The sequence below is a fragment of the Protopterus annectens genome, chromosome 11.part0 (genome assembly GCF_019279795.1).
Source record: "Protopterus annectens isolate FY-2018-M chromosome 11.part0, PAN1.0, whole genome shotgun sequence".
NCBI lineage: Eukaryota > Metazoa > Chordata > Ceratodontiformes > Protopteridae > Protopterus > Protopterus annectens.
Window position 1 is genome coordinate 1,442,494,540 of NC_056745.1, and position 27,549 is coordinate 1,442,522,088.

The 27,549-nt window shown below is 39.1% G+C and overlaps 1 protein-coding gene across 1 annotated transcript in view; it reads right to left on the reverse strand.

Annotated features, from left to right (window-relative positions):
- TSPAN12 (tetraspanin 12) overlaps nt 1–27,549 on the reverse strand; it is a 738,019-nt gene that overhangs the window by 530,899 nt on the left and 179,571 nt on the right. The window contains exon 4 of the mRNA XM_044088738.1: nt 7,474–7,609. Coding sequence (XP_043944673.1) covers nt 7,474–7,609 — 136 coding nt within the window. The remainder of the gene's footprint in view (nt 1–7,473; nt 7,610–27,549) is intronic.

Here is a 27,549-nt window from a genome sequence, read left to right on the forward strand (position 1 = left end):
TATAAATTTATATTACACATACATGTACTGTTTACACCTAGTTAGGCCTTGTAAATAAAACTTTTTTAAGTTTTATGCCTGACCTGCTAAGCAAATGCTTAACAAGTGACAAGTAAGAAAATGCCAAACAAGAATAACTGAAAGGTGACCAACATTAGAGACAAGACACTTCTCACTTAACTTTAAAATTCCTTACTCTGGGACAAAGGATTAGATATGCCCACTGATTAAGCAATTTCACAGTATCTTCAGAAACAATCAGTTTGTATCTATCACTAATAATTTTCTGGACTGAATCATAAAGACGCATCCTGCTATCAAACTTGCTACTGTTATGTATCATTCTGTTGTGTTTGCTACATATGCTTTCTAACATCTAAAGAGATTTTCTTTGTGGGTCTCCTCAGCAAATTAATACTTTCCATTTATGTAGCCCAAAGGCTGAACAGACATTAAAGCACAATAAACAAACCCACTCTCCCTAGCGGTCATAAACTCATTTTATCTAGTCATGAAAATGTTCAAGTCCCTGCAGAGGATCATACTGACCAATGCAGTGGGCGCATCTGCCCTGCCGTATACAAAATCTCCAGGCATACATATCTGATGATGCTAGATGAAAGAGGTTCTTGATGTACTTTATCTGAAATCTTAAATGGGAAATTTTTATACCACATCAAAAATGAATTTCAACCCTTTTCATCACATTTACACTTCCCTGGATGCATGCACTTGTATTGCCTGTTGACAACTTTTTATGCAGCCTCTGTAGTGACTTCCTGCTGTATGCCCTTAATGTATTGCATTTATTTTTTTCCTTTTATGTATTCAACATTACTGTCTTCTTTTTTGTGTTTCAAAAAGATGAGTGTTTGCATAATGCAGCTATCTGCCAAAGTCTAAACAAAGAAACAAAGCCCAAACCCACTGTTCAGCATTCATAAGTGCAGTGTTTACTTCCATAAAACAATATTTCAACAGCCTTTCATCTTTCATCCATATTGTTTACACTGGCATACATTATTCTATCCCTTTTATGTAACAAAACATCTTTCTCCTACAGCACAAATAAAACACAAAGCAGAAAAAATAATAATTTTCAATTCCTTTTATCCCACACATTTGTTTACATTCATATTCTCAGTGTTAAATCCTTTGATCTGATCTTCCTACTGAAGTAGAAAATCACAGTGTAACCCCCTCCTAAACCAGAATGGGCAGTCTTACTTCCTTGTCAAATATTGCTTTCTTCAATGACATTCTGGCATCACTTGTTCACTTAAATTTTTCTGAAAGGCATTTTTCCATTCTTGGACAGATTTGCTCACATTTCATGGAAAGTACAATAATCTGATATTCCTCATATTATTCCCACATTCTACTGTCTTCCATTGTTAGACCAGGATGCTTAAAAAATGTCTTTTTTTTACATTGCATTACCTCCTACATGCTATAAATGACTAAGTTAAAATCCATGCAAGCTAACTGCTGGTGGAGATGTTCAGACAAACATAATCCTTTTACACTGGAAGAAATGCTCCAATTATCAAGATGATAAAATTTGTTTAAAGAGATGAAAATTTAGTTCACTGATATTAACAGGCAGTGATATACAATAACATGTATGGCTTTACCAGTTAGAATTCAGAATCCTTTTCAGCAAAATCCTACATTTAAGCATATGTGTCCCCATATAAGATGATATAATACAGTAACTACGTCAGAGCAGACATCCCCAGAGCTCACCAGTTCACCCCCATGCTAGACAAAAAAATAATTCAAAGTCAGCTCAGTGGAGTACAGGAATAAAGTCCGGACTATAGCATAGATGACCAGAGCTGCGTTACCAGCTGAAGCTCTGAACAGAGTTGGTAGAGGAGGGTAGTCGGCCAGTTCTGCATAGAAGGGGAGGGGAAGAGCTCGGTATGCACTGTCACACCCCTAAAGAAAAGCCATAGATGCTAATGCAAGGCTGTGTTCATTTCAGTAAGCCAATGCTTGGTGGCAGCCTTCAGCATGAGTGTACAAAAACATGCACCTGCTACAAGAAGGCGTTGCAGGACCCTGCAGTGAAAATGAACCATTTGTTCCTCTCTACATGGGGTTAGACACATTGTAAGCATTTTCATGGGTGGGATGCCAACAAACCTACAACGATTCCTTATGGCTACCTGAGGGATGGTCCCTCCAGATGGCTGTCACCCATGGACTTCTGAAAGACCTCCACTGCATGAGAAAGAATCGGCTCAAGTCCAACATGGGGGGAGGCTAATGGTCAATATGCACTAGGAGGTGATAAAAAGCACTCCCCCCAAAAAGAAAGAGCAATTCAGACCTGACACTGCATTATAAAAAAATATACCAATTACCTACTTCCCTGGCTTACAGGGAACTCCAACAGCTACAGCTGGCAAAACTCAGTCATTCCCAGGGGATACAGGGGGGGAAATTCTTGAAGAACTAAGGAGGTTCCTCACATAGAACAAATAAAAAATTAAGAGCACATTACAGGCTTATGCCCAGTAAGTGCTACCATCTGCTTCCCCAGTGACACTGAAATGGATTAAAGAGGTTATTGTAAAATTAATAAATGTCCATTATAGCCAGCAATACAGAAACTCTGTGATGAGTTCTTAATGGAGTGATTTATAGACAAGTACCATCAGGTGAAAGAAGCCACAGAATCACTACACCACTGAAAAGAGATGACTAAATTGTGAAGTAGTGGTTAGCTAAATGTGGCCACCTTTCCAAATGGATATAATAATGTTCAAGAGCATGAGGTTGTAGCAAAGACACCCACAAATAACTGAAACATTCTTGAAACAAGCACTAGAGACAGCCAATCATCATTCTATTGGAATAGGCTTGATATTAAAATTTGCCAATGGGAATCCAGCCAGTCGATGACAAAAATAATAATGCTGGAATGTACTGATTAGGTAATAAAAGCTCATCCCTTCCTGGCAAAAACCATGTAAATAACCAGTCCGTCATGTTGAATATAACCAGGTGCTTCAGGTAGTACCTGAGTTATCAGTCCAGGGTGTGAAAAGCCCTCTCTTTTCCCTCGGGTTCTGCTGTTGCAAGAAAAACAGGAATTTAAAGAACTGAATAAGGAAAAATTCTGAAACTACCTTTGTAAAGATATGTGGGTTAGCCTTGAGGGACACCCAAGCCATGTTCTTGGTCTTCTGCATCAGCTCTATTGGCACCAATGGATAAAAGTTTGACTACAACCCAGGTGACCAGTGCTCACCCAGTGGTTATGGCACTTTGTGGACGTGGTGTGGGTGGATGAGAGGAGTGACACAGCTTTGATGACTCAGGGACCATGTTTCCATGCCTGAATCCCTGGTATAAAGCAAAGACCCTAGCTTGCTTCAACAGGAGCACAGACATCCTCAGCGGTAACATCCTTCAAAGAAGTGACACTCCTTCAGTGAAGACCACTGCATGCCAAACCCAGGATGTGTTACATGGCATGTGCTGTGGAATTAGGGCTGCAAAGAAAAAAACACAAACAACTCTTAATGACTGCCTAAATGTTGGCCCCTCTCTGCTGGCTGTCACCCCAGCATATAGGGAATAAATGGGCTAGATGTCAGACATAAAGTCTGATGGTCAGAAATCAATGGTGGTAAACAAAATGTTCATACAGTTCCCTACGATTAAGGGCTTGAAGCACTGAAATCTATCTGATGGAACTAACGACTATCAAGAAAAGTTTTTTTCCCAAGACACGTCTGTGAGGTGGCAGGCTACAACAATGGATGAGCAAATATGTCTACCATAAAGTCCAGATCCTGTGGAATGGAGGATTTCTTCAAAGAAGGACAGAACTTGCTTAATTAGCCAGTAGTGCTGGTCTACATTCACATGGTCTACAAGGTAAAAATGCTGAAAGAAATGAAGAGGAAATTGCGATTATGAATACAGTACTGGGTTGTGGTTGAGGGTATCAGGGAATGCTGGCACTACATTACCAACTGGGGGACTCCGTCTGTTACTTACTGTGACACAAAATTCCACCATCGGCCCTAAGCTTATTCATTGTGGATGAGTACCATATGATGATATACCCCACACATACCTTAACACCCAAATTGGACTAACTCATGACATCCCTTATAATCATCACTATCTCTAAGCAGGTCATTTTCTGTGCCTACCATTCTTGTAAGAATAAATAAAAAAAGTAATGTTTGTTAATCAGGGTTAATCCCTGATCCACATGGACCCCTTTCAGTCTGAGTCTGGGAGTACTGTCTGGTTTAGTGACTTATTCAGGATCACACAGTAAGCAAATGGATGTGTGGGAATCAAACTCAGGACAGGTACATCAAGCACAGTCTTCACCTCTGAACTATGCCAGACAAATAGGAAAGTATAAAGTTAAAACACCATCACCTTAATCAAAAAAGTAACAACCTGAGCAGAAAATAACTGCTAGCAAATCTGAAAAGAATAGTCCTACTCCCTAAGGAATTCCCAGGAGAACTTAATATCCCTCAACGATTTCATTTAAAACAGTCATTGTTGAAAGAGCCTTCTCATGCACAGGCCCAGCTCTCTGCCACAAACTACCAGCTGAAACAAGGCCTCAAGGTACTCTTACCAAGTTTAGAAGTCCCTTTCGAAGTCCATCTTTGAGGAAGTTGCCTGTAAATGCTACAGGGATAATAGATAAACTCTTTAAAAGGCTTACAATTCTATAAATGCTTAATACAGTCTCTCAACTGCTTTTCTTTGCCATTTAACTATTCTTACACCTGTGTTCTAACATCTTTAGGTCTATCTTTGTAATCTCTGTTTTTTACTTACTTACATTTGAGCATTTTTCCACGGAAATTTTATTTTAAGCATTTCAAAAGCAATTTTCATGTAGCCAAATTATATTTCAACCCATGTAAACTGACAAAGCCAAATATAAACTTATTTTATTAGAAAATGTATAAGAACTGCCTAACATTCTACTTTATAAAATTTATACAACAAATGCACATATGAACTTTGTAAAGTTTTGCAGCTATGCAAACCTAACACTATCATACAGTATTTGAAGTATAATATTTAAGTTTACTTGTACTGTTTACTCCCTCTGAATTCGTGTCATGGCTGAAAAGGGTCTCTGGAACAGTCCACCTACCTAGTTACCAAATATTAAATAAATAAATACATACATACATACATACATACATACATACATACATACATATATAAAACTTACCAGCGTACAACAGACTTGCCAAGTTATTTTCGAGCATGTTGCTTCAGCAGAAGAAAATAAATAGAACATACCATATGATATGGCAATATCTTCCTGCAAATTTACTCAGGAAGAAGGAGTACAGCTCAGTAGCTGCTTGACAACGGTGCATTCAAAAATTCTTCTTTTAAAGACGCTGTTGCCAAGGAACCAAATGTGCAGTATTTCTTGTGTTCTTTCTTTCAGACTGGCACATCATGTACTTTCTTATGTTACTGATTCTGCAAAAAACAAATATTTTCTGTGATGATGTGTGGCACCAACCTCCCAATTTGGGGTACGGGGTAAGTGGTGCTCCCAAGCAACTTTATATTATCTATGACATGCTCACAGCATGTCCACAGGAAGAAGCACCCCAGACAAATTAATAGTGCATCTAGTACAATCACCCGCTCAGCTCACTAGTCACCCATAAATAAAACCCTTCTCACACACACATATGAACACACACACACACACACACACACACACACACACACACACACACACACACACACACACACACACATAACACTCACACACACAGAACCATACCTTCCCAACTGCTAGTCTCACACCTTTAAGACAATAAATGACTAGAAACACTCATCTCCATGGCAAGCTTCATGAAGCTACGCCAGCACCTGCTCGCTTTCAAACTAAGTGTACAATGATTTTTTTTTACTGTACTCTTAAAGTGAGGTTGTGGTTGAAAAGGGTCAGTAGACCAGTCCACCTGTCCAGTTATCACATTGTAAAATAGAATAATCATGTGAGTCAGCCATTTATACAGGGGGAATTAAGTACTTTCTATCCACTGGCACACATAGCCACACACACACACACACACACACACACACACACACACACACACACACACACACACACACACACAAACTGAAAAGCCTATGGATCTGATAGGCTATAATATGAGCCACTAGGTAGTGGTACTGATTCATCTCCTTTTCAAGACCTGAAATTATACACTGTTACAATAAATACAAAATTAGCAAAATTTGCTGTTGTTTAATAAGCCCCCAAGCACCATGACTTAGGGCATTACAACACATAATTTAAATGTCATTTAATTTATTCACTATTATTCTTTCTAAGCTCTTAAGTCAATACTTTCCTGTATTTTTAACTACACTTTTTTCTGTCCACTACCTCCAAAAAATAATCTTCCACTTTCATTTTCACATTCGATCGGTCATTGTGAGGGTGACATCCAAGAACAGATGGGCCAACATCTTGGCAGGTTATACGGACGTTTCCTACAGACTAAAATCCCTCCCTTCTTCATTTCGACAGTATAAAGCTGCCATGGCAACGTCTAAAACACTGGCACTGACCACATGCTTCCACAGACTTGGTCCAGCTACAGACGACTAAATTGATGGCAAAAAATCTGCAATAGGGTCTCAAAATTAGCATTTCAATAGTAACTAATTAATAGTGAAAAGTACATGATCACAAGAAATATCACGTTCATAATCGCAGAAGGAACAGCATAAGTATTTTATGAGATTTTTATAGAAGAATTTGTGGAAAGGAAAGGAAAGGACGAGGTACAGAAGAATGCAATAACAACATCATACCAAAGGCTGAGGGAATAAAAAAATTCTGCAGTTGAATAACAGAAGAGATTAAAGTCAATATTGTGAAGAGTGTGCATGGTAACACTGGTTAACAAGAATAGTATATGTTAAAACAGGAATGATAAAATACAAAATGTTTGTTTGTCTTTTCCCGGTTAGGGGTCGCCACAGCGGAACTCCGGTCCGCTAATGACTGGCAGTAGATTTTTATGGTGCCAAGTTGCCAGACCGACGCCCAACCTTCAGCGAAGACACACCCATTCACGCATGTCTTTTAGAGGCCCCTCGACCGTGAGGAGGACATGCAGACTCCACACAGAAGGCACTCCAGCCAAGAATCGAACAGGAGAACCTCTTGCTGTGAGGCAAAAACGCTACAGATGTACCACCGTGGCTTGATAAAATACAAAATAGAATACAGAAAATAAAAATGACAGAAGAAGAAGGTGTCAATGAATATGACGCAAAAATGACAAGAAAAATTATGGAGGTGGTAAGTCCAAAGTTAAATAGTAAAAAGCTTGATACAGTCTGCCTTTTACCTAGTGATTCTTATTTTAATGTTTAACAGACAGGTATTTTCACATCAAGATTCCATTATTGCACAGTCTGTTAAATGAAACATACCCAAAGAAGGAGAAGCAGGTTCCCTTTCAGTGTTCCACAACATCCTAGCATACCCACAATGACAAGAAAACAGCAGACAGCAATCATTACAGGGTGGGCCACAGGAAAGTATGTCAAGATAACCACTTCTTCCAGTCTGAAAAGGAAAGAAAAGAGGACAGTTAGTCTATTAGAACATCAACTGCAGTAAATATGCCACCTTCTACAATGCTCTAACTAATTAAAAAATGATTATTTTCAAGAGGCAAGAGTCACTTTACTTTAATTTTAAAAACATTTTACTAGAAGTTTCTTTTCTGGCTACAGGAAAACTGTAGCAAAAAGAAAGTGGTTAACATTCTGAAAGTTTCCCCTTGAAATTCACCCATTTTCTTCTGGTGATTTCAGTGCAACCAGGGAGTATGTTATAAAAATAAGAAGACCGATGACTGAAACGCTCCTTTGCATTTTTTTCCCTTTCAATGTACAACTAATTCTAGACTTCCACTTATTCTGATAAATTAGAAGTAGAGAGAGGCAGTCAGCAAATGGTCAGGAGTTAGACTGCTAAACAAGGGAGAAACATGGATAAGTAATGCTGCATTAAATTGCAACTCTTTGTCATTAATGTTAGACTTGAAGTTGAAGCAGACAAACTTTCTGCATTACATTACAGCCTATGTACCCAGGATAATGTCATGCTTATTTTTCATTGCATATAGGGGAAGTAATATCCCATAAAGCCATGGTACCCACATAAATCTATGATATCATGGCTACGTGCATTTTTTGAAGTCAAGTACTTGACATCACAATGTTAATCAAGCCAATACAGACACTCCAAGAAAACAACTGTGGTTGTTTACTTATATATTATGGGTAAACCCTGTTCAGTGAGGCAATCATTAAGTTCTCAGGAAGAGAAGAAGGTAGGTGCTGAATTTAGAAAACTGGCCCAAGCATACCTCTCAAGTGTACCACATTACGAGGAACGTACCTCATTTGGGGTCTTAAAAAGTTCACGTTCCTCAAAGTTCCACATTGAAAGACTCAGTCACACATTCAGTGTTAGGAATTTTTTAAAGTGAAATCCATTGTAAATAGATATGAATCATATTAATTCATTAAAGAATCTTCTTTATAAATAAAACCAGCACATGTTAACCATCCTGTGACCTTCCTAGCTGAAGTTGTTAGTAAGCCATTAGTATGTGTTCCACATTTCGCCCATTTGTTCCACATTATGAGGGCTAGTGTTCCTCATTTTGGAGATGGAAGGTTGAGAGCTATGGGCCCAAGCACTGTTGATGATGCTAAAACTGAGTTCTTGCCTAAAAGAAAGTAGTTATACTTTTACAAAAGAAAATAAACCCCTAAGACATTAGGACATAACATGGTATCTCCTTTGAAAGAAATCTTACAGAAGGAATTCTGGCCTTGTTACTGGATTACAAACATCAGGTGCTTCCTGCCTTGACATTAGAAGGTCTTGGGATCTACTCTAAAATACATGTCCTGCATTCTAGTATCTCCATTTACGCATTCTGTCTTCAGATAGAAACTGCTTGGTATGTGAAATGATTTACACAAGGTGATCTACCTAGTTTAGCCAAGTATGCAGGCAGCTTAATAACTAGCAACTAAGTCTTTCCCCACTCCTCTGATCTGTTCCCTCAATTGCCTATATTTAGTATTTTTTGTCAATCATCACTTGTATGTGTCAAATATTTTAATATTTAAGATGCTAAACAGTTAAATACAAAGTTTCAACAATAAAATGCAGTTTATAAGCTTGTAGGATGCTGATATCCTTGCATTACTTATTTATTTTTATTTAACATTTGTTGACCGGGAATGTCCGACTAGGTTCCACAGAGCCTGTTTTCAGCGGAGGCCCGGGGAGAAACGCTCCAGATGCATGTCTTTGGAATTAGTTGTACTACTTAAATGTGATAAAAGATCTAAAATGCCTATCAAGAGTGCAGTCCATGCCTACTATAACTGCTGCAGATATGGTGAGCTAGATAGTGATGTCTCATGTTTGCAAAAGAACACCTAACAGCCAGAAGCGAAGACAACAACTCAGGATTAGAAAGCACTCATACAGTAATCAATGTCAGAAGTTGTCATCAATTTCCTTTTTCCCATCTCTACATGGGGTCACAATGCTACATCAACACCAGTCAAAATCATCCAGTGCCAATGGCTACTCTGCCCTGTACTGAATATAATTCATGAACATATCACAGAATGCCTATGTCCCTTACAAAGTATCAATATTTCCTGAATAAACTCAAGGAAGAAAAAAAGAAACAATGAAATATAAGCCTTATGAGGGATTTTAACTACCCAAATAATCACTGGCTAAATTATTCAACATAATAGGTTCATAGGTTCATAGGAGGTTACTAGGCTATTGGCCCTGAGGCTGTTATAAGCCTAGCCAAAAGTTTAGCCCATGTTTAGACAAGTCAGCACCCAAAGCCCCTATCCAGCAGGGACACAGGTGGAATCCCAGGGATGTATTTTCTGTTTCCCATCCAGTTATCCAGGTTCCGCTTAAAAAGGGATAATGAAGTACTCTGCTTGACGTAGACAGGAAGTCTGTTCCACAGATAGGGGAGTCTTTGGGACACAAATCTGTCCCGCCAACAAGTCTTATTGATATCACAGACCAGGTTGAGGTCACATGTATGGGCTGCTCGAGTGGAGCTTGACTTGCAGATATGCAGCAGTCCCATCAAGGAGAGGTCTGAGATTGCTTTAAAGGCCAAACAGAGGTCACCCCTGAGGAGTCTGTATGAAACTGAGTAGAGGATAAGGCTTTTAGCCTATCTGTATAGGGTAGATGTTTGAGGCCCTGGATTCTCCTGGTGAGGAACCTCTGCAGTATTTCCAGCTGCTGCACGTGCTTTGTACTCAATAATTGGCCTTATAAGGGAAGAATACAGGGATGTTATGACCTCTTTGTCCCTGGATGAGATACGCTTACATATGAGGTGGGCCATCTAGAAAGCTTTCCGTACAATGGAAGCAACATGGTGGTCAAAAGTCAGATTGCTATCAACCTGGGTGGCCAAATCCCTCACTACTGATTGTGTACTTAGGACATTGCTATTAATGTGATAATATGTGGGGATATCATTCTCCCCACAGGGGATGATGATGCATTTTTTGACATTCAGCTTGAGGCCATGTTTCTGGCACCAGTCGTTTGTTTGGGTGAGACCCTCTTGGAGGATGTCCACATCACTTGGGGAATTGATGAATGCATCCAGCTTGCAGTCATCTGCAAACTTGGTCAGCCAAAGTCCACTGGTTTTGGCCTGCATCTCAAAGAAGTATATCCCGAATAACAGAGGCCCCAAGACCAATACCTGGGGTACACCGCTCATTATGGGTCGACTGCTTGAGGTGGCTTCCCTTACTTTGATTAGGTGGGTTCTATCAGTGAGCCAGTTTGCTACCCATCTGGTAATATATGGATTGATGCCTAGCTGAGAGAGTTTATCTACTATGCCCGAGTGGGGAATAGTGTCGAAGGCTTGGCCAGGTCAAGGTAGGCGGTGTGCACTGTCTTCCCCTTGTCCATGGCTTTGGTGACTGTCTCAAAGAAGTCGACCAGATTTAACAGACATGACCTCCTCTTGACAAAGCCAAACTGTGTCAGGTTGAGTGTTTGGAGGTTGCCAATGTCCTTGTTAATGACGTCCATGATAATCCATTCCATGGCCTTGCAGAGCATGCTCATTAGGCTGATGGGTCTATAATTTCCCGGATCGGTGGACACTCCACCTTTGTGTAAAGGGATGACAGTGGCTGTCTTCCACTCATCTGGGACAAAGCCGGTACTCAGGCTTTGGTTGAATAGGGTGCCTAATGGTGCTGCAAATTCATGTCTGAGTTCATGCAGGATGCAGCCAGGGATGGAGGCTGTACTTTTTGCCTTTGAGAGGGCAGTGATGACCTGCTCCCAAGAGATAAGGGGTGAGGAGCAGGTACTGGAGATGTCCTGATTGACTGATGGAGGGGACAGAGGGGAGAAGTTTTCGCTGAATCTGTCAGCCAGTAGATTGGCTATATCTACAGCATTTGTGTATACGGTGCCCTTGACCACCAGTTCTGAGCAGATCTGGGTGCTTCCTTTGAGATTTCGGACATATGTGAAGAAGGCCTTATGATTGTCTCTAGTAGATGTGGGCATGTGGCCCATATGGACTCGAAGTTGGCTTTAGAGGATTTCACTAGTGCTCTTATTTGCTTGTTCAGGGTAAGGAGAGACTGCTTCCAATTGGGCACCTGCTCCTTCTTGGTCCTGGACAGTAATTTTTTCCATTTGTTATATAGTTTATTTATTGCAGATGTTCACCACACAGGTTTACTCTTCCTTGCAGAGGATGATTTTGTCCTGTCGGGTATTCCTGATTCAGTGCATCTGTAGAAATGCTCGTATAGTACTATGGTATAGATTTTGACATTGGTGCCAGTTCCTACAGTGGGGGAGGGGCTGTGAAGCTGTTTATACCATCCCTCAGTAGGTTGTAATCAGCTTTGGAGAAGTTTTTTTTGTTTGACCCTAGCTAGAAGGGGGTCAGGGGAGATGGTGACTTTGAAAGTGACCACTTTGTGGTCGGATCTTACCAGACAGGATGATATTGTAGGGGTGCTGCATTGGTTACTCATGCTGGTTAATACCAAGTCCAAGATATTATCACTTCTTGTGGAGGTACTGACTAGCTGTTCTAAGGCATTTGCATTAATAAAAATCAGGGAATCTCTGGGCAGTTGTGTTCTGGTATGAGTATTTTTTTTCCAATCTATGGTTGGGTAATTAAATTCACCCAGGAGCAGGGTAAAGGGATGAATCTTGATAGGTATGAAGAGGTCCTGACAGGTGGACTGGGCATCTTGAGTCAAATTTGGGGGCCTGTAGCTAGCTATAATTTGAACAGGGGGTCTTGTCAATGGTTAACTGCACCTGGAGTGTCTCCTGTGTGTCATACTGTTTGACCAGCCTGGAGGTGTGTGTGTCACTAATATATATTGAAACTCCACCTCCTTTGGCTTTGCTGCCCACAGTTTGGGGTCTGAATGTATGACAGGATGAGTAACCAGGTAATGCTGGGGTGCTCTCTGCAGCTTTTAACCAGGTTTCTGTCATTGCACAAATGTCAGCATCTTCCAGGGTTAAGAATGCTTTCAATGAGTGCCACTTCATGTTTAGACTCCTAACATTCAGCAGCATGGCCTTTAATTTGCATTTTGTTGAATTTTTTATGTTGGTAGTATTGACCTCATGACTTTTCCTAAAAAAGGCATGGCACTATGGGGGAGGCAAGGACCTTTGCCAGAAGCCTGAAGCCCAAGTGAGACAGATGCAGGCCATCTCTAGCAAAGCATTGTGGTCTGTTGATCATATCTTCCCAGGCTGTCAGGTACTGGATCCCCCTGAAATGACACCAGAAAAGTCAATTGTTAAAGTCAATCATTTTCTGTAGTGAGGCATCATTCTGAGTGATGGTAGAATGCTGCTTAAGGCTAGGGCAAACCTGCCTGGGACACATATTCAATGAGCTCAATCATGTCTCTCTTCATATAGTCCATGGAGGTACGCCTCAAGTCGCTCACACCAACATGGACTATGACAGAGTCATAACAGTACCTGTTGTTGAGAGACCTGAGTGCGTGTGTGATATAGTGGATTCTGGCACCTGACAAACAACTAACCGTGACTTTCTCCTTATCCAGCCTGGGGAGAGGCACATCTGTGTGTCTCACAATGGAGACTCCTATGACTAATATGTTGGGTTCATGGTTAGGCCTTAGTTGCTGTGAGACATTGGTGTGTGGGCTATGCATGCTATGTGGTGTGGATGGTTGTGGAGTTCTCATGTGTTTTTGCCTCTGAGGTCTCCTTTGTTTGGGTTTGTTTTTCTTGGAAGACCTCCGCATATGTGGGTGTGTGTTGTGTAGTTGTGGGTGGTGTCTGAAATGCAGTGACTGTGTTGACAACCTTCTCAGTGCCAGATGTACTGGCCTGTAAGGGATAGAGCACAAACTTTTAGCTTTTTTATGTAACTGCATCTCTCACAAATTGTGTTCCTAGATGGTAGTAGTAGATTGCTGTCTGTGTACATGAGGCAGTTGCTACACTGTCTCAGGATGCCCATATCAACCAGGCTGGCAAGAGAGATCGTAGGATAATGCCCATCCATAGTTGTCAGAATCTGAGGAAGAGAGACCAGGGAGAGATAAGGGGGTAGGCCTAAAGCCCAAATACTTAAAAGAAAACTAACAGGCTTAGAATAACACTTAAAATTTAAACAGGCTAAAAACATCAGCAATAAACGCAGGAGAGAAGATGCAATTGAACACTTTAGACAACAAGTAGCAGGAAAACTAAGATGAAGTAATAGAGTTGGAGAAGTAGCTGAATAAAGTTTTTTTTAAATAAAGTAGAAAGGGAGAAAGGAGGAACAGAAAATAATTCAAGGTTAAGAAACTAAGGGGTTGGCCTTCTCAAGTGTTGTCTGTATTAGGTAGAATGAGCTAATGACACCAGACTGGGAGAAAAGTCCCAGATCAAATTTACTGTACGGGTAGGCAACTGCAAAGCCACTAAGTATAAGAAAAATGACACCAATAAGAGGGATGGTGGGAAACTATGCTACAGCTACTAGCTACACTATTTTAGGCAGAAAACACTATAACATGTATATCACAGCAGAAAAACAGCAGTGAGCAACTAAATGAAAGGTTTAAACAGATAAAGGAGCAAGGAGACTCTAGAGAATGCTTTTAACTGCAAACAAATCAGTTATATGATACACTCCTTGGCAGGAAATCAGAACAAACAAACAGATGCTTAACAAATGGAGAACATTTCCAACCAATACCTTTGACACAGTGAAACTAGCTAAAAAAGCTTTACAAAGTGTGTGACAGTAACAAATGTGATTTAACAGGGCCTGTAAGGCAGATAATTTTAGTACAGCTGTACAGATTACTTTACAGCAATAAAATACAGTAAACAGTATGCAACAGACAATAAAAAAGTGCTATAAATGGCTGGAATAAGCAATAACTAGTAAAAATAAGCAAAAAAACAGGATACTTATTGTTATATATCACAGATTAGAGTTGTGGTCGGTGCCCCTCCTCTGCTCAGCTCAGTGTGTATAGACAGAAATCCTCTCAGAGGTAGGGCTTAAATACCAGAAGGTACAATCTGAAACAACTTGAAAAAAGCTCAAAAGAACCAATGAGTGTTTACTCCAAGCCCTAGACCAGCCAGCCTCTACCAGCCAGTAGCCAATTAACAACAATTACTCTCACTAAAGTGAAGAAAGGCTTCTGCTAAGCCAAGATGGCCTGGAACATGTGCCCAGAGCAATCAAACACTGCAAACAAACAACCAAGCCCCAGGGACAGCACACCTGAACTGGGCTGTACAACAGCTACTAGCTACATGCCCAAGTCATAACTGTCTATGTTAAACACAACAAATTAGAACAAACAGCAAAACTATAGCTAGGGATGACAATATCTTGGACATCATACCAATATATGTAGGATCTTCCTGCTCTCCACCCCTGGTTACATTGTCTATAATCACCACAGATCACAATACCATCATCTTTAAACTAATAGTAAAAGCAAACATAGTTACAAATAAATCCTCTTTCCCAGTCTTTACCAATGAAAACTATGACACAGTAAGTAATGTATTTCTGGGATAATGTTCTCAATGTCTCAAATAAGTCAGCTCATGATATTATGAATGAGTTCTGCAGTACTATTAGCTCTTGTAATCATGAGCACATGCTGTTAAGACACACAGCTACACATAAATACAGGTAAATTCAACAAAATCCCAACTTGGTAGAATCATAGAATTAATAAGACATACAAAAGAAAAAGATAGTATCACTTAGAACTGAAAAAATAGCACTAATTATAACAAGTCTCGATTAAAGTACAATAACAACCTGTTTTTCTTACAAATTCTTCGAGCTCTAATGAAGAATGCAATTTGATTACAGAGAATGTGACAATTATTTTTTTTAATTATTCAGAAATTGAAAACAAAATGGTGATAACATTTTATCAATAAATAACGACATTGTCAAACAATCACATGACTCAGTGGGTTTGTCTGCAGAAAAGGTGTGCCCAAATTCCACTATTTATTTTATTTACTGGTATTTGTTAATCAGGTTAGTTTGACTGGGCTTTTTTCAATGGAGGCCTGGGGACAAAAGCTCTAGTACAAATATATATATTGGAAGTAGTAGTTTGTGAGCTCTAAACTGGTTTAACCTGAGGATAAGTAGGAACATGACCATGTACTCAGCAGAAACTGCTTTGGGTGAGTTTTAAATTACTTTAGATTACTGATTTGTTTCAGAAAGACAGGACAGGAGTTCCATACTTTTGAAACACAACTTGAGAAAACTGACTTACCTGCTAAGTTATAGGATTTGGAAATAGCAAGCACAGACTTGTCCAGAGATCTTAGCTCTCTATCTGGGGAATGTGGTTGGATAACAGAATGTAGAACAGAACATGTATCTGGTTGATGTTTGTGGGTTAATAGCAGTTGTGTCAAGGTTATACGCTGTGGGCACTCTAACCAGTTAAGATGTTTCAGTGAAAGAGAAGTGTGAGTTTTTGAAAGATGGTTCGCTGCACATTTTCTGGCTTTGTTATAGAATTATTCCATTTTGAGTAAAAAGGGAGTCAAAGATTGATGAGTACTGCTGGGGGGATATAGTAGGGATGACAACAGGAAGGTTGTGGCTCTTTGTTTTCTTGCTTTGTCAGTAAAATATGGTTTGGCCCACTATAGTAAACCAAGCTTTTGATGGGTTTTATTTATTGTTTGGATTATGTGATGGTCAAATTTTGTTTTGTTATCTATTGTGACCCCTCAAAGTTTGGTATGTGAGACCTGCTCTATTTTGGCATCATTGGCTAAGTACATGCTGAAGTATTTATTTTTAAACCAGAGAGATGTTTAGGAGTAAATAAGATTAGTTTAGTCTTTTTGGGATTAAGGAGAAGTTGACCCTCATTTAGCCATGCTTCAGCTGTTGAAAAAGATTGCTATATCACTTCTTTTAGTTATACAAGGTTTTTAGCTGTGCAGATAAGATAGGCATCTATATACTGAACTATGGTGGTATATGTTGTGGTGGATGGAAGATCATTTCTGAAGAGATTTTATAAAAGTAGCACAAGAACTGATTCTTGGTGGACCCCTAAAGACACTCGTAAAAAGGATGACTAACCATCTTTACATTTCAGTGCTTGTACCCTGTTTGACAGGCATCTCTGAAGCCAAAGAAAAAATGTGGAAGAGATGCCTATTACAGAGAGCTTTAGAAGTAGTAATGCGTGCAACATAGTCTCAAATGCTTTTGAAAGGTCAAGAAAGGGTTAGAAGATAAGTTTACTAGAGTTCCTGATACTACACTATTTTAGTAAACCTCTAATTGCACTACGGTTAGGACAGAAGCCATGCTGTGTGGGTAACAGAATGTTGTTAAAGGCTAGGTATTTTAGGAGCTGATATTGAATACATTTCTCAAGACATTTTGATAGTGAACAGAAGATTAATATTGGCCTTTTATTTTAAAAAATCAGTAGAATTTCCACCCTTATGAAATGATAAGATAAAGCACTTTTATCCATAGTTCAAGAACATAGTTTTCTGCAATAGACTGATTTATCAAAATCAAAATGGAAACTGGGTAGCTGCAATTTTTAAACATTCTTCAGGCATATTATGTGGAGCTGGTGTGGTGGGTTTCAACTTAAGCAGAAGTTTCATGATGGTGGAGATGCGGACTAGTTATGGATGCATATTGTGAAGTGGGGATAACCAGTTGCGTTTGATTTTTTGTCTTACATTTAGTTTCATTGCTATATGGTTCATTTGAAAGTATGAGTATTTGAAGATATGATAGTGATGTACAATTTCAGAACTATGTAAACAAAACTAGGTGAGTTATTACTCATGAGGTCAGGAAAGGTGACATGGTATAAAGTTTCACAGGTGAGTTGATCTGTCTCAGTGTGGAATGATTAGACAAATCTGAAAGTGCCCTTTACCAAAAGTTTTTTATTTGTTATGGTAGTACAAATAAGTCAGTGTGGAGAATAATGGAGAAGGTAAGCTTTACAAAAAATTCAGTAGTTAAAATAGTAAAATGGATTGACAAAGAATATCCAGTAGTTAAGAAAACACTAAAGAAAATTATTGTAGAAAATGAGGAACAAACAGGTGAATCTCATATTGAAGAAAAAGAGAAAGGGGACTCTGAAGAGTCACAAGGTTCTCCCTGTGACAGCAAAACACGACAGCCAATCAGAAACAGAAGCGGGACTTTAAGGTTAGAGAAAGTGAGAAAAATACTGAAGAAATGAAAAGGAAATTACCAGTACCCATGGTGTAAGAAAATGTAAATGAATTGGCTTTTCAGAGGATGAATTTGATAAAGGAAGAGAACCTATTATATAGATACATACAAGAAAAGAGTCGATAGCTGTCACTTCGTAGCAGTATACTAATGAAAACAATGACAACATGGCTGACCTCCTCATTAACTATGTCGATGTTAAGAAAGCTCAGCAGAAGGATGACAAACTATGTAAAGCTACAAAAAATATTGACTCCTAAAATTTGAAGTAAGAAATGACCTGCTCTACAAAGATATCTTTATAAAGATAGAGAATGGCTACTGAGCCAGTTATGAGTTCAAAACATCTTTTAAACAAACGTAGTGAAGTTAGCCCATAGCCACATTTTGACTGGTCATTTAGAAACTGGTAACACAAAACATAGGATTTCAGCTACATTTTACTGACCTGGCATTATGAAGGGTATACATATTTTTAAGAATGAATGCACAGTTTATTAATATTTTACTTTTAACTTATGTTTGCACTCTTCATGCATAATGAAATTAATGTCACTCATGGCAAGCCCCCTATAGTAAAGAAAAAAAATATCTTCATATTAAATTCTACTTATATAGACAGGACGTGCCTAATATCAGTGTTCACAATTTATAGTTGTAATATACCATTATTCCTGTTCATAATTACAAATAAATAGCAGTGTATCACTAATCATTTAAAGCAAACATGACATTTACATTATATACCCCCCTCCCTTTTATAGCCCTAGAGCTTGTCACCTTTATCAAGACATTAATGTCCTCCATGGACATACACACCTGCCCTGTTCCGTTTTTGCCATTACTTTTCTTGTTCTGATACCACACTTGCCCCTCCTGTTTTCTGCTTTGCTTCATCGCCTTCACTAAATCTGCAAACCTGGAGTGCCCTTCCCCATTTCCATAATCTGGTGATTATCTTTTAGTGACTATCATTATCACATCACCTAATTGCTTCTACTCTTTCCTCTCTTCCCACTTTATGTCCTTCCCTAAGAATCAGCTATCTTTAGTAAAGCCTTTGTTTTTCCTATCTGTAGCTATTATCATTTTATTCAACTCTGTCTTCAACAGTGTAAGCTGTGGACAATCCCAGAAAATGTGCATCCAAGCCCCCTCCCCAGAGTAAATGTTTTCAATAGTATTCCCCACTTAAACTGGGAAGGCAAAATTTTATTTATTTTATTTTACATTTGTTGACCGGGATAGTCTAACTGGATTTATGTTCATTTTTAGTAGAGTCCCAGGGAGATAAGCTCCAAGAGATTACTAGACTACTAACATACAGGTACTAGCTGTTATACAGTTAAATACTACAAATTTTAAACAGTTCAGCAATCTTCACAGTTTATACAAAAAAAAATGTTACAAACATTAGATATTTTAGACTTTATGTACAAGACTTCATTAGTAACTACAAAGTAATTGTTAAACAAATGTTCAACAGAATGTTCAACAGTACTTGTTAAACAAATGTTCAAATGTTCTTCATTCTTCAAGTTTCAACAGTTCAGCAATGCTCACAGTTTAAACAATACTTGTTGCATGCCTGAGGTAGGATGCTTTAGAATTATATGCAGAAGAATTTAACTAGAGATAATTAAAAATACCTATTAGGATAAGATATGTTTTTGCCAAGGATAGGCCTTGATCTAAAAAGACACAGATAGAGCAGGAATTAGGTCTTAAGAGAGGGTATTTGGGATATAATATGAGATTAGTCTGGATTTGTACAGGGACATAATCAATGGGTTTTAAGATAGAGTTTCAGATTGTGTTTAAAAAGTGTAAATGAAGACAGTGATGTAAGTTCATGGGGGAGTTGGTTCCAATACTTTCCAACTGCATTTGAGAACAGAGCATCTCCTGCCATGTTATTAGATTTACATGTTGATACAAGTAGTTTATTAGATGAGCGTAAAGTTGAAAGGTTCTTATATTGGGTAATGAGACTAGCAAGTCTTGGGTATTGGTAGGTTGGAAAAGGGTTTTGTGCGCAATGGTGAATTGTTTAAAGTGAATCTGATTCAGAAGCTCTAACCAGCCTAATTGTTTCAGATTATGGCAGTGATGGGTCCTAAAGGAGGAAGCAGTAGCAAATCTGGCAATACTATTCTAAGCATTGGCTAGCTTGTTAAGGTTATTTTTTTGACAAGTTAGTATATATGGAAGAAGCATAAAGAAGTGTGGAGATAAGGTGGGAATAGGCAATAGTGGTTCTGGCTAGTGGGGAGAGAAAGGGTTTTATCCTATAGAGGGAGCCTAGTTTCCTGTTAACAGCTTTTATGGTATTGTTGATATGGGTTTCAAAGTTCAGGTTGTTATCAATGGTTACCCCTAGAAGTTTAGTTGTTGGATCGGGAGATATGAGTGTACCATTATTGGATAAGACTGAAAAGTTCATTGGGAGTGATTTACGGGTTGGAGTGAAGAGGAGGAGTTTGGTTTTTGGGGAGTTCAAGAGGAGGCAGCGTTGTAGAAACCAATTTTCTGTTTTATTGAACATTGTCTGAGTTAGAGTCTGTAGTTGGGATTGAGATTTAGCTGAGCAGATTATTGTTGAATCATCTGCATATTGTACACAGTTAGTTAAAGGAATAGCTAGGTTGAGGTCACTGATAAATATTGAGAAAAGGAGGGGGCCCAACATAGAGCCCTGAGGAACACCTAGGGTAACTGGGAGATGGGATGAGAGGTTGTTGTCCCATAGCACTACCTGCTGTCTATTATCAAGGTAGGACTGGAACCATTTTATAGTCTTTGTGTCCAGAGAGAGAAGATTTTAGAATATTGAGAAGCAAGTGGTGGTTGACCATGTTGAATGCTTTTGGAAGGTCGATGAAAAGTGCTGAAGAGAGAAGATTGTTATTATGGTTTTTATTGATGCTGTCAGTGAAGGATAGGAGTGCAGTTGTTGTACTGTGGAAAGGCCTGAAGCCATGTTGAGATTTGGCCAGTAAATTGTTCTGGATTAGGTGGTCTAGTAACTGTCTGTGGATGCACTTTTCCATTATTTTAGCTAATGGGGAAGGTAGAGCTATGGGACGATAGTTAGAATATTCTCTGGAGTCTCCTCCCTTGTGTAGGGGGATAATGTAGGAGAGTTTCCAGATGGTGGGAATAGTGCTTTCTTGTATGGTTCTATTTATCAGCAATGATACAGGATAAGCTATGACTTTGGCTGCCTTTTGCAGGTATTCAGCAGGTAGCTGGTCAGCTGAGGGGGTAGTAGGGTTTAGTTTACTTAAGAGGTTGCAGATGACGGAAGTTGGGACAGGTTGCAGGTTTAGAGTTGGGAGAGAGTTAGTAGTATTGGTTGGAAGGGCAGAGCTATTGGCTGTTAGTTGATTAGCAAGTGTTTGGATGGTCTCAGTGAAGAAGGCATTAAAAGCATTAGCAGTTTGCTTTAGATTGTCGGAATTTGATCCTATAGGGGGTGGTGTTGTGGATTGGCCTGATTGAAGTAGTCTGTTTATGCTAGCCCAGAACTTTTGTGGATTATTTTGGTTGGTCTGTTGGAGGTGGAAAGAAAAGTTTTTTTTATCTTCGAGTATAGCTTTCTTAATCTCATTTCTTTTTTGCCTGAATTGTTGTTGGTCTACAGGGTTTTTATTTGTTCTCCATAGTGCCCAAGCTTTATTTCTCTGTTGAAATTTCTGCCTGGTTTTCTTTGTAAGCCATGGGGCGGATTTAGATTTAATTTTGATGGAACGCTTTGGTGCATGGTGGTTAAGGATTGTTAAGAATTTTGAGTTAAAGTAGTTTGTTGCTTCGTCAAGTGGGAGGTATTTTATAGGTGACCAATCACATTCTTTTAGTTCAGCTTGGAAGTTATTGAGGTTAAAGTTTCTGTTGCTTCTTATTGTTTTATATATGGTTGGGTTGTGTGAGCTCGACCTTTGCCTGATTATATAAGTGAGAGAATGGTCACTTACATCATCAGGAAGGGTCCCTACATTATAGAGTTGTTGATGATTATTTATTAGAATCCAGTCTAGGATGGATTATTTGTTATTGGGTTTATTAATTCTGGTTGGAGAGTTAATTGTTTGTGAGAAGTCATTAAGGTTAATATGGGAGGTTGGTGATTCAGTAGAGCAGTCCTTCCAGTCTATATTAAAGTCTCCAAGAATTATTGTCTCTTGGGGAATTTTTGTGGAGAGTTCAGCAAGGATACTTTCCAGAGTGGTGATGTTGTTACCAGGGGGGCAAGTAGACACATATTATATTTAGGGATTTGCTGGGATTAAGTTGAAGTTTGGTGCTAATGATTTCTGCATTTTTTTCAGAAGAGGAGTCAAGATCTAGTATAGATATTTGTAGCCCTTCTTTATAGAGGATAGCAACAACCCCTCCTTTTTTTACTTTGCAGTCTTGTCTCAAGATGTTGTACCCAGATGGAATAATTTCAACATCTCGTGTAGTGGGTTTTAGCTATGTTTCTGTTAAACAAAGTATATCAAATGAATGAACATCCAGGAGAGCATGGAGGTGGGCAATTTTATTATTTATGCTGCAAATATTGAGGTGAGCTATATAGAGTGAGTTAAAAGATTTAGACGGGATATTTGGGATAACGGGAACATGAATTTGTAGTTCTAGGCTTGGTTTTTGCCCTGGTCCTGGATTAGGATGAATGTCCCCATCTAGTAAGGAGAGGTGTAATAGTTTGTTTAAGGGATTGTGGTGGTTAAATTAATAGTGAAGAGGTATTTTAGGTTTTAGATAGTTGTATTTGATATGGGTCAGTCTGTGATATTTAGCAGGTAAATAGCTAGGTAAAGATGTTATATTTATGTGTTCTGTGGAGTTAATTAGAGGTATAGTACTTGTTTGTGCATTAGGGAAGTTCAGCTGTAAATATTTTGATTGTTCATATGAGCTTAGCAGGTAGGTTGCTGTTAGAGAAAGTAGGAGAAAGACAATGATTAGGAGCCTTAGTTGGATTTGGAAAGGTCATGTTTGCATAGTGACTAATAAGCTTACTGGAGTTCTTTAAAGGGGAGGAGTTATACTATGGGTGATTAGAGAGAGGTGTATGTAGAATGTTAAAAAGATGACTATTGTGATTGGATTGGAGAGGAAGAGGGTGTGGTGAGGATGTATAAGCTTAGCAGCAGTAGGGGTGGGTGGGAATTGGGGGTAGGGTAGGGGAGCGGAGTGAGCCCACAGGGCGAACGGAACATGTAGAGACAAGAGAGGTAAGGAGCTGAAAAGAACAATCAGTTGAAGCAGGGATTACAGTAGGTAGGTAACCCTAAATACTGGAATAAAGTTAAAAGAGTAGATAATAGAGCTATTTGGAGGGTGTGTGAGAGCTAACCATAAAAATAAATAGATGTTATGGGCTACAGTTTAATAGCAACTCTGTGGATAAACAGTATATAGCAAATGTGTAGTACAGGTCAGGAGAAGGCTTCAAGGCCTGGAAGGGAAAGTCTGCCACCTGGTGGCCCAAATTAATTTATTGTAAGCAGGGTAAAAAAGGAGGGAGTTTAGGTTCCTAATGGAAGAAAAGGAGTAGTTGTTCAGAGTGTCTTTAAATGGTGGAAAAGGTAGATTAGACTGGTTACAGAGTGGGGAGGGAGTAAAGCTGCTGGTTTTCCTGGCTAGCGCTTTATAACCACCTAGATCTAATAATAAGTTATAGGCTATACTGGCCGTGATAGTTTAGACACATACTTTCATGCTCCCTTTACTGAGAAAGTACAGGGATAGGTTGCTCAACTGTGGAGACTGAAGGGAGTTTGGACAGGGTCCTTGTTCTTCAGGTTGTTAGTTTATGTGTCCTAGAGCAGCGTACTCAGATTGGAGAGTTTCATGCTCCCTTTACTGAGAAAGTACAGAGATAGGTTGCTCAACTGTGGAGACTGAAGGGAGTCTGGACAGGGTCCTTGTTCTTCAGGTTGTTAGTTTCTGTGTCCTAGAGCAGTGTACTCAGATTGGAGAGTTTCATGCTCCCTCTACTGAGAAAGTACAGGGATAGGTTGCTCAACTGTGGAGACTGAAGGGAGTTTGGACAGGGTCCTTGTTCTTCAGGTTGTTAGTTTCTGTGTCCTAGAGCAGTGTACTCAGATTGGAGAGTTTATTGCTCCCTTTACTGAGAAAATGCAGGGATAGGTTGCTCAACTGTGGAGACTGAAGGGAGTCTGGACAGGGTCCTTGTTCTTCAGGTTGTTAGTTTCTGTGTCCTAGAGCAGTGTACTCATATTGGAGAGTTTCATGTTCCCTTTACTGAGAAAGTACAGGGATAGGTTGCTCAACTGTGGAGACCGAAGGGAGTTTGGACATGGTCCTTGTTCTTCAGGTTGTTAGTTTCTGTGTCCTAGAGCAGTATACTCAGATTGGAGAGTTTCATGCTCCCTTTACTGAGAAAGTACAGGGATAGGTTGCTCAACTGTGAAGACTGAAGGGAGTTTAGACAGGGTCCTTGTTCTTCAGGTTGTTAGTTTCTGTGTCCTAGAGCAGTGTACTCAGATTGGAGAGTTTCATGCTCCTTTTACTGAGAAAGTACAGGGATAGGTTTCTCAACTGTGGAGAATGAAGGGAGTATGGACAGGGTCCTTGTTCTTCAGGTTGTTAGTTTCTGTGTCCTAGAGCAGTTTACTCAGATTGGAGAGATTAGCCAGGATGCTGGGCCAGGAACACACAGCAGCTGGGGGCAGTTCTATCTGTAACACTTCTTGCATATATTTACAATCTACCCTATCAAAAATCTTTTCATCATCTAGGGAGTACAAAGACAGCTTTGTTCTATTTCTATATGCATCTTGAATCAATAATAATGTTCTTATGATATTTTTGTGTGTGTCTACTGTCTATGAACCTTGATTGATCTCCATCCACTACTCCCTGTATCATCTTTGTAAATCTCTTTGGTATTATTGCCATAAAGATTTTCTAATCATGGTTCAAAATAGTAATAGGTCTATATGAGGCTGGCTGAAATGTATCCTTGTCTTCCTAATTACCACTATTATTCCTTTTTCCAAAACTCAGCATAGTGCCCTCCCTTCTAGATTTCATTAAAAAGATTTACCCATATCTTTGAAATATTAATTCCTAAACTTCTCTAAGAAGACCATTGCTTCCAGGTGTTTTTCTTTTTTTACTGGCTTTTGAAAACTAGTCATAACTCCTCTTCCAATATATCTTTCTTTTAGTTTTTGTTCTTCTTCTCCTAGTTTAGGAAGTTTTAATCCCTTCATAAGATTCCTTTGTTCTTCCTACATTTCCACAGAGCCATCCTCTCTGCGGTAGAGCTCACTACAACAATCCCCGAATACTTGTAAAGTCTCTATCTCTTCTCTCGCTAGGGTTCACACCCCTTCATGCCTTATCTGATATAAGGCTCTCCCTACCATCTGTTGCTCCAGTTTTGCTAACACAGCACTTAGCATTCTTGGAGCCTGTGACTGATGTAATTCTGAAAACACTTTCTCTAGCTCTCATATTTATTTATTCTTATTCTGTGAATACTTCCCATCAATTTGTTTAATTCCTTGCTCTCCTCCCTTATGGCTGCTGTATTTTTAATTGTAATATTCTTGCTCTATTACAGACAACCTCTCACTTTAATCTTGATGCATCTTTTGATTTCTTGACTTTCCCAAATATTTCTTTCTGCGTTGCTATATTCAAGTCATCCTAAGTGTCATGACTAAATGTCTGTTAGCTTTTTCAACTTGGTTTTCAGACTTTCCTGCAAGCCTTTTTTGAACTTCTCATTACTTAGCCAACTTACTGAAACTTACTGTGCCGAAGTTTTACTTTTCTGTCCTGGACTAAAACTCTTTGAATTGATGCAAGACCCGAGTACAAAACTGACCCAACTTTCAAGAACTTGATTATCTTTATTTGTTTCTTCAGAATAAACATCTTCTCAACTCTGAACCATTTGTCTCCAGACAGGACTAAAGTACGTAAATCCTCACTCTCGACCTTTCTTCCATTTAACCATCAATCCATTCATTATCCCAAGAGATTTCAAAATATACCCTGTATCTTTTTCTACTTTCAATTTTTCCTAGGTCTTCTGGGGTCCCATATCTCCCTATTTTGCAAAATCATGTTCCAGCTTCCTGTCATTATTACTATCCTGTCCTGAAACTGTATTACTTTTTGTATCACAGCTCTTACTACTGCAGTCTTTGCTAATGTAGGGACGTGTACAGTGGCCATCATTAACTGTACATCCCCATGCATCCTTTCCATATAAACAGCTATCTACCTGCTTAACTGTTAAATAAGTCTCACACTGGATTTTTTTTTCAAGTGAGAATCACAACCCCTGTTCTCCTTCCTCCCTTACATGTGTCCTGTTGCAACACTGCCCAGTCTCTCTTGTCTAATTGCCAGAGTTCCTTTTCCTCCATGTGGGTCTCCTGTAACAGTGACAATTCTACTTCATTTCTTTTCAAGCAAGTTAAGATCCATTCTCTCTTAATTGGCAACACAATACCTTTCATGTTCCATGACCATATTTTAATAACATAGTGCCTACAATGAAGCTTATTTACCTTTTTGTTTTATTTTCCTGAATAGTAACCATTTTGTTCTATCCTCTCTTTAACCCCCTTTCCTAAATCACTCATATTATCACTATGTCCAATATTTGAATTTACATCTTTCCTTCCCCTACTTTTCCTGGTGTCAGGATCCCTTAACCCCCCCCCCTCCATTATTGCCCCTAGTTTCATAACTATATGTAAAAACCTGTACTTCATGGTAAAGGCAATGCCCCTTCATGCACACAGAGACCTTCCTCATTATTCATGTTCTTCCTCTTTAAAAGGAGATCCTGTTTCATACAACATATGCCAAGGACTTTCTCAATGTCCTTTTGCTCTTTAATAGCCCACTGCCGACTTCTGAATACCCCTCCCGTATAGATTCACAGGAGGCTACTAGGCTAATGACCCAAGTGTCTTTATAAGCCTAGCCATGTTAATCCCGGGTTGCCCTAATTTTCCTTCGTTAGATGGCTGTACTTAACAGATCAGCACCGACTACCCCAGTGAGACGAGTGTTTAAATATACAGACTTCTTGCATTGGCCAGAAATCGAACTTAGGTTGACTGCTTGGAAGGCAGCTATGCTCACCACTATACCACTAATGCTGCTTTAATTAAATATAATGAATACTTCTTTTTCTGTTATTTTCATTTGTTTCTTACAAATGGGTCCTATTATACTAATATTTGCACAGACCTTACTGCTGCTGTTCTAATTTTCTGTATCGCCCTTTAGGCAGTTTGTTACTTATTTGATTCCAGTCTCATCCCGGAATGTGTGTCTCCTATTAATTTCTATACATGTTTATCAGTCATTCCTGCCCCCTTATTGTGACTTTCTTTGTATCCTGTTACTGTAACCCTTATTCTTCTTCAAGTGTACCTCTGACTCCTCTAATTCCTGAAGATAAACACTTCCTATAAATTAATGCACTTCCCATAATTGAGAAATACCCATATCCCTTTGCAAATGTGAGTAATATGGACACGTGAAGTATCTCCATCAGCTGGTTGAACAGCCCTTTTTCTATTGGAAGATTCCACTCTTCTCTTCCTTGGAAAAACACCGCCCTCCCAGAATGGCAACTGTCATGTACATCGTAACAGCTGTCAGCTGTTAACAA